This window comes from Silene latifolia, chromosome 4 (genome assembly GCF_048544455.1).
Source record: "Silene latifolia isolate original U9 population chromosome 4, ASM4854445v1, whole genome shotgun sequence".
Lineage (NCBI taxonomy): Eukaryota > Viridiplantae > Streptophyta > Magnoliopsida > Caryophyllales > Caryophyllaceae > Silene > Silene latifolia.
Window position 1 is genome coordinate 4,533,325 of NC_133529.1, and position 8,688 is coordinate 4,542,012.

The 8,688-nt window shown below is 41.2% G+C and overlaps 1 protein-coding gene across 1 annotated transcript; it reads right to left on the bottom strand.

Annotated features, from left to right (window-relative positions):
- Positions 1-883: 883 nt before the first annotated feature.
- Positions 884-8,357, bottom strand: LOC141652642 (uncharacterized). The gene is made up of 4 exons (XM_074460188.1): positions 7,486-8,357; positions 5,832-6,203; positions 1,380-5,736; positions 884-1,280 (listed from the first exon to the last, which is right to left on the bottom strand). The coding sequence occupies exons 1-3, from the start codon at positions 7,600-7,602 to the stop codon at positions 1,432-1,434; spliced, it is 4,794 nt and encodes a 1,597-aa protein (XP_074316289.1). The 5' UTR covers positions 7,603-8,357; the 3' UTR covers positions 884-1,280; positions 1,380-1,431.
- Positions 8,358-8,688: the final 331 nt, after the last annotated feature.

Here is an 8,688-nt window from a genome sequence, read left to right on the forward strand (position 1 = left end):
ATTGAACTAGTAAGCTACTCCTTCCGACCACTTCATTTGTTTACCTTTCAAAAAAAAATACCTCAGAATTAAATGGTAAACAAATGATTGGCACGGAGGAAGACCTATTTTGTTCCAAACCAAATAACGCAGTCAATTTTAACATTGACGGGTTTTGAAACCCCGTCTTAGATTTTGAGTTGTGACCCTTCATTAAACCAAATATGGCAGACTACAGAGCAATAACGGAAAACAGCAAGAAAGACAGAATCGTAACAGCTGAGGCCGACATTGAGAAGGCAGACGCTGTGGTGGCCGGAGGCTGAGCAGCTCCCTCAGGCAACGGTATTCATGCCATGAATTGTAATTTTTTCCCATTGCAAGGGAACAGTCTTCACGCCACACAGATATGAGATATGGAACGAGAACAACGAGAAATATTTACAGAGCAAGAAACAAAAGCATTTCCTTCTTTAAATGACATCACTGTAACAATGCACATAGTGTCATCAACTGTTCCCCGCGATGCAGACGTAAGAGGCGGTAGTATAATTAAACGAGGAATACACAAGTACTTCACAACTTATTGTTCCCTCAATTGCTGAAACTTTCAGCTGGCCTCAACTGTTATTCTATCAGCAAGATCTCGCGCAATAAAACTGTAAATACAATAATTTTACATTTCCAGTGTTCACTTTTTCGGACAACCACTAGAACCTGCATATAGCTACTATCTAGTATCTACACACAATAAAACTATACAGCCAAGCATTTACCTTCGCATATTTCATACGCCCTAAATGTAAACCATTGGACGTTAGTAGATACATGACAGGTTTATTTCCATTTAAGCGAGACCATTTACGGAGAGGAGATTAAACATGCTAATGAAGAAACTTCAAAAGCATCAAAATTTGGTAGCAACTCTTATATACGGAGAAAAGAGGAGAAAAGTTGGAACGACAAATTAAAGAGCAAAGCACGTACAAAAGTGGCTTCGACTTCATGTTTACAGATCCAGCTTCCACTAGCTGGATGATTGACTGGGAAAGGACTGGGATTAAATTTTAATGGTCTACAAGAGGTCGGACAAACCACCAGTACAGGCCCCATCACCCAACCGAGAGCCTACGCAAGCACCAGCCTGCTTCCCAAGGGTCTAAATATCTACATAAAAGGAAATGGGTCCCTGCAGGCGGATTTTGCAAATTTTCAAATGTCAAATCGTTTACCGCCCACTACCTTCATCAGCGCAAGCCATAGACCATGGGGAACAAGAGCTTTGGCCCATCCTCGATTAACTGAAAGAAAACAAAGCAGTGACAATTGGTTAGCAAACTATCAAACAAAGAATAAAATAAAGAAAACTGCAAATTTAATGTGCAAGCTTAGTAACTTACCATAGCTTCCATGAAGATACCAAGGCGTGTACACCACCCCAAACAGATATCCTCACTGCCATGATGGTTGCTTATAGCTAAGCCTATCTGGGTCCCACCCACCATCAGGTTCCTTCCTCCTCATAGCACCACCTGCCATTGAATATAACCGTGCTTGCTCATCTGTTAGAGCAAGAGACCCCATACTGGACATAGGTCTCGGCAGAATGGATTCCGCATCTGGCCCCGCATTGAGATCTAAGCCCTGCCTTGCCCATTTTTGAGCATTGTCCCCAGCAACACTATTGCTAACATCTGAAAGACCAACAACATAAGGCCGAGGATACTGTGAAGGAACATTCAGGGAACTTCCCACTAACTGAGAACCAACTGCAGGAATACAAAGCCGTCCACCAGAAGAAAGATCCATAAATGCAGTTGATCCACCCGGGAGTGAAGATGATGGCAAAGGAAAGCTGGTACCAAAGGGAAAAACTGGGTATTGAAATTGTGCAGAAGGAAAAGAAACAGAAGGAGAGGATAAAACAGGACCCCTGTACATATCTGGGTTAAATGACATGGCTTCTGCTGGCCCAGCCCACATTCTCGGTGGGCCACCTCCAGTACCCGCAATTGGGAAAGGCTGCACCCTATCAGGTAAACCCGTAGGCATTGGTACGGCTGAGAACGTGCTGCCAGCAGTATACCATGGGTTCACAGTCCCCATTTCTGTAGTGTTAATTCTGAAACCAACAGAAGGTTGAGAGTAGACGTTTGAACGTAAATGTCTGTTAAAAGATGAAGAATCAACAGTAGCTTCATCAGCTGCGGGCCCATTATTCAAATCGAAGTCTCTACGACCACTATCGCTATTGGATAGAGCACTTGATGATGCCAACCTTATTGGTTGAAGTGGCATGTCTAGTCTATGACTGACTGGCAAAGACTGGCCCAAATCCGGAGCATCATCAGCTATATTCAGATCTAGGTCCAAGCCTCCAGCAATACGGCTAGAAACAACACCAGTTGATTCATTATTTGTCTCAAACTCATCCCTTTTGTTAGTTCGAAAATCGTCAATCTGACAGTCCATGTCCTCCATAACCATCTCATCAGCCACGTTCAGGTCAATCTCGAAGCGTGCAGAAGTTTGTTTCTCATTATTAACATTCAGACTTCGTTCATTATTCAAACCAGGAGGAGTGTCAGAGACCTTTCGAGGTTCAGCTGGACGAAAAGCACTCGTGGCAGCTGATCCTCTCCATCCAAGCTCCCCTTTATTTCTCAGCAGATCCTCAGGAGGCACAAAAGGTCCTTTTGCAGCAGCAGCCACTGTAACTGAAGCAGGGAGACTAACAGATGTGCTAGCAACAGAAAACGAAGGTAATTGGCAATTCAAACGACCAGGTGTCACATTGCTTGGTAGGTCTTCATCTTTGCTATCTTCTACATCAAATCCTTCATTTAAATCAAATTCAAGTCTCCCATCCATAAAAGAGCTTCCTGCAAAAGGTGAAGAGGTTTTCACATCACAATGATGTTCGCCCTCTGCAATTTCACCTTTCCGAGGAGGTAGGTTAGAGTCTTTAGAATCTGAATCCAGATCATTATCTTGGGCAGGAGGATATAAATTCATTTGTGCAGCAGGTGCAGTAGTTGCATTTTTATCGATAAGATCCACCTCATTACCCTTGGTAGCCTGAACATAACCACCTGTATCGAGTACAGTCTCTTCTTTCATCTGATGGACTGGGAGAGCATCCTTCTTCAGCTTCCACTTTTCATCTGCTCCCTCACTAACGAGCCTACCACCACCTACATCAACATCATCTTCTTTCAAATCATTAAATTGCCCAGGCAGTAAGTCGTTAATGCATGATGAAACACCACTTTTTTCTTTTCTACCCACAGACTCCTTAGCCGTCATAGTAGAAGACCGCTTCCTTATCACGACCTTACTGTTTTGCCTAACCTGTGGATCACTCTTCTTATCACCATCTGCGGACTTGACTGAACCCACTTCTACAGGTCTTTCATGATTTTCTTCTTTCAAAGATCCGTCCTCAATTTTGTATTCGGAAGCCAAACAGCTAGCAACACCGTGAGGTGTACCCACCTGACTATCATTTTTAACTGCTAACGTTGTTCCATGTCCTTCATCTGAACCTTCATCGCCTTCAGCACATGTAGGAGCCACAGAGGGTGGAGCTGCAGATTCATCAAGCTTTCCATCAGATACAAAGCAAGAGTCTTTCCTGGGCAGCAGATCCTTGCCATGTGGCCTTGTTTGATCACCTTGCTCCTGAACAAGTACAGAAGAAGCACATAATGTCGTATTTTGTTTCTGACCCTCCACATTAGTTTCTCCAAGAGAAACCTCAACGTCGCCATTTGGCAATAATTTAGCACTGTGATCTCGGCATGATTCAGCTGCCACAGATGTGCTCCTCTGAGGCGACTGAACAGGCGACTTAGAAATTTCCCCAGCGGCAACACTAGCAAGCAGGTTCATACCAACTACGTCTCCAGCAGACATAGGCAAATTAGCTTCAGTGTAATCTACACAACTTTCAATCAAAGCATTTATGGAGCTTAATGATGAATCATGGAACTTTCTAGGACTCGGCTCGATTTTGGGTCCTAACGCAACCTTTTCAGCATCAATCAACTTTCCAGACTCAGCACCAGTCAGGCAGCATCCAGAATCTGGGGCAGCAGATGGTGAAGCATCAGCTTGATCACACGCAGTTCCCCCATCTTTCAGATTGGTACTTTGTCGTGACTCAGTAGTCATTTCTGAAAAGGTATTACTCAGATAACCACCACATTTTTCATCTGAACTACGTTCTGACTGAACAAGCTTCCCAGGGACGGGAGCTGAAGAAGCTCTGCAGTTCATAGATGACGGATCCGCAAGACACCCACCGTTGACATTTGGTGAAGGAGTGCATGCCCGATTACTGATTTTAACAATTAGCTTATGATTGTTACTGTCAGCAACAGGAACATCAGTAGGCTTTTCACATGATGAGGGTTGTGAAAATTTTTCCGAAACAGATTTTCTAGTCAAGGAAGAGCTTTTCATTGATCCACCTTCACGGTGAGCAGCAGAAGAAGCTACACCCTTAAGACCATTAGCAGTTTTCCTGTGCCTGGAAGCACTTCCAGAACTCTTGTTCAAACTTGTAGAACCTGAATTGGAGCTCCTTGCATCCTCCTTAACAGCTGGGCCCATATTTTTCATATGATCACTAGAACACTGGCTGTTTGTCTGCGACTGACTAGAACTACTGCTCTTTTCATCCTTACATGCTGAAAGAGGAAGCTCTGAGCTACCACTAATAACAGTGGTCTTAAGATGAGCATCTTTCATGTAAGCACTAGAAAATGCAGGGGAAGATGGCAACTTCACAATTGTAGGAGAAGCTGATGAACACTTAGCCACCTCTTCCTGGATCGACTTAGCTGGGGAAGATTTAGACGAAGAAAGTTGTGAAGAGGAATTTTTCATGGCGGCATCAGATGCACTGGAATGCCTTGTTAAACCATGCGAGGCTTCATTCCGCACTCTCGCAGGCCAAGAAACACCCTGACTACTAGCAGATCTTGAATCATTAATATTCATCTCAGCCTCAACACGCTTTTTCCATGTATCAACTAAAGTCCTTGCTCTCTTCTGAATATCTGAATTTCTGTGAGATCTTAAATGATTTACAGATTTTCCAATGTTGCACATCTGCAATGCATTAAGATTAACAGGGAGTCTGTCCAACGCACGGAGCAAAGTCAAAAGAAAGTCGACCACTGATTTATCATGATCTCTAGGGCTGCTGGAGTCGCCAACCTTACCCTTGTGGACATCTTGAAGCCATTGATCCAATACAGGTAGACCTCTGAGCTGCACAAATCGATTAAGACAATCGTCCTTGTCAGTCGCAGCTATAACGCCAGCCAGCAGCGACCGACATGGGATATCTATTCTCCTCTCAGATTTATCTGAGTGCATGAGTTGAACTAGTCTTTCTACAGCTTTGGAATCTACAAGCCGACCATTCTCCGTTATTTTTGCAATTTCCGAATTCAGCAATAGTGCTGAGCTCAAGACATTGGAGTCTCCACCATCTGCTTTTGAAGAACGCTCACGTTTCACAAGCTCAGAATCCTGATCACTTCGTTCCCTTTTCTTTCCCTTCGAATGAGAGGGAAACGATGTAGAGCCGTTCTGCACACTGTCTGGGCTGTTTTTTAGCTGTGACGTTGACGTTGACGTTGGACTATTCAGTGGTTTTGGTGAACGCCCTCCTTGAGGCTGTTGAACTGTTGCATGCATTTCAAGTTGTGTTTTCTGTAACAATTGATCTACTTCTTTCTGCCGACCCTGAAGAAATATAATAGACAGACTTACAAAGATAACTTAAAAAAAATTAAAATTGGGTTTTATTAATAACAAAGAAAAACTGAAAGGTCACTCACATTAATAAAGTCTTTATCTGTGAGCCACCACAACCGCTTGTTTGTAGTATCATAAACTCGTCGACAGACAAACGAAGATACTCCTGTTGTCAGTTCAACACCCTTAGGCAAGAATGCAACTTTACAAGGATGAAGAAGTGAAGCAGCAGGAATCTCATCCCGATGAAAAGAGTAGAAAACTTCGTTAGGCGCAGCTTCAATGGCAGCGCCTTTCAAAAGTTGGATGTCTGCAGGTCGATAAAGCCACGTCACACCTAGCTTCAGTTTAGTCTCCTTGTCGGATCCCAATGAATGGACTATACCTATGAAAGGAGGGGACTCTTGGGGTGGTTTAAACAGAGCACAGTCACCAATGCGAATCTTACGAACATCCTGCAATAATTAAAGAACTCTATTAACAAAACAAGCTAAAGAGCCCCATAAAACAACAATACCGAACCTTATAGTCCCTCCCCATGCCGAAATAAAAGAAAAACAGATGTACTCGAATCTCAGCCTTACACTATTTAATGTGCCAGCTAGGTTGCCAAGTAGAAGAAGTACACATGTGTCTCTTGGTCATGTCAGAGGCTCCTATAGTTCTATTAATGTCATCCCATGTCGGTATGAAGAACTAAAGCGACCATAAACCATGAAGATGATAAATGAGTACCACCCATGGCCATGAAAGAGATTTACCAATGACTAAAGAACCCACAAAGATGTAAACAGTTTATTTACTTGTCCCACTTTTCATTTCTTGCTTCATTCACTTGGACCTGGCAAACGAGTTGTAGATTTTGGGATTGGGTTGAGTTTGTGTCGTGCATTTTCAGGTACACTTTTATATGCTCATTTCGGGTACAGGTCCTTCCAAGCTAGGTCACTATTAAGGACAGTCGTTATGGGTCAGCTTCGGTCATAATTAAAAGGATTTTTTGTGTCATATAAGTAACTTCAAGTCATTTCAGATCATTTCAGGGAATAACTATAAAGGCTTTTGTTCCCAAAATAAGTCATTTCAGGTCGTCATAGTTTCAGTCCTCTGATTCAGGTTGAATACAGGTTGGAGTTTAAGCCATTAGAGTTTTGCCATGTCTTCATTAGGTCTTTGCCCCGACTAAAAATCTCCAACCAATCAAAACCTTCTTTTGAGCTCCCCAAAACAAAACAATAGCAGTCCACCAACACACAGATCAATAACAAGGACGCTAAACTTTTCCGACATAAATTCAACCTCTCAACATAGAGAGCAACATGATAAAACTGGATTACAAACATCGTCACATTCAAGAAACCATTCAAAACGGGGCCATCAAACAAATACTAATTGTCCGAATCCACCAAATACCGCCAACAATCTCGCCCTATTCTCGTTTAGTTCCACACAGAAATGCCAGAAACGACATCTCCCACAAGCTGTACTCGAAAAATTCATCAAACATCGACAACTGAAGTCAGAACCGCATCACCCAAGCCATCAAAAACTCTAACGACCAGAACAAACGCATTTTTAACACGAATTCGATGATTTCCCTCAAACAAGAACCCCAACCACAGCTGAATCAATCGAATTAACAAAATAACGAAGAACCAATCAAGTAACCAATCAATCAATCAATTCAATAATAATAAAAAGAAAAACAATAAATTCGAAAAAAAAGCCGAAAAATACCTTTAAACTAGCATCAGTATAAGAATCATCAACTTCTGCAATTACACGACGTTTATTTACCGATGAAGGGACGGACAACATACGTCGAATCCTCCTACTATTCTCACACCCATGCATAATATCCTTGCATTTTCCCCAATTTTTCTTCCTTCTATCAACATCAAAAATCACTCTAACCCTAATTAATCAATAAAACAAAGCAAAACCCTAAATTTTTATTATCAACAGAAAATAACCAAGGGAATTAGGGTTTGTGAGTATATATATAAAAAGTATCGAAAAATAACAAAACCCTAATTAATCGATCGAAATCGAGTGAATATTTGAAGATCCAGGTAAGATTGAAGAGGAATTAAAAGATAATTAAGAGATAATTAGCGAAAATCGAGGGATTTCAGAGATTATCGGCGATCTATAAGAGAGGAGATTGAAAAAAATTGTCGAAAGAGAGAGAAATTTTTTTCGAGGAGTGAGAAATGAAATGAAATGAGGAAAGGTGGTGTAGAAACGGGTTTCGTTAGGTCATCTTTTCCTTTTTGTAAATAAATAAAAACCAAATAAAATCAAAATACATTAAAGCACAAAGAAAAAAAAAAGTTTATATATACTTTAATTTAACTATCATAATAATCATAAAGTTTAATTTTATTTACAAAAATCAATTATTTGAAAATTTTATCATAAAGATTAAGGTGAGATTAAAGATAGTATACTCAATATAGACCTAGCAAACGGGGTTAACTAGATGTGGTATGGGTTGGGTCATTTTGAATTTAACGGTACTCGGATTAGATGTAGGGAGATTGCATCATTACAGGTTGGGTTTACTTTTGAACTTATTATTGTTAGGTAATTTATGGATTATGGACAGTAGTATGCAACAAAAAAAACATTCGGATTATAAGTCAAATTTGGGTTACTAGTTCGGGTGTCGGATCGGGTTACTTAGATCGGGTCATTTTACCGAACCAATCTTTTCAGGACTAGTACTCATGAGTCTTAATTCTTAAACATTTTGTTTATCAGTCGGTTTCTCGGTAAGTTATTGTGAGTATTAAAAGTCAAAATGGGCTCCTTCTCGATTGGGAATGACACCGTTGCAAGACCATATGAAAGTCAAAAAATTGTTGTATTTGAATCTAGTGGCTATAAGTTTTCGTGTGTCAAAGTTTTTTGACCGAACAAACTTTGAGTGACCATATC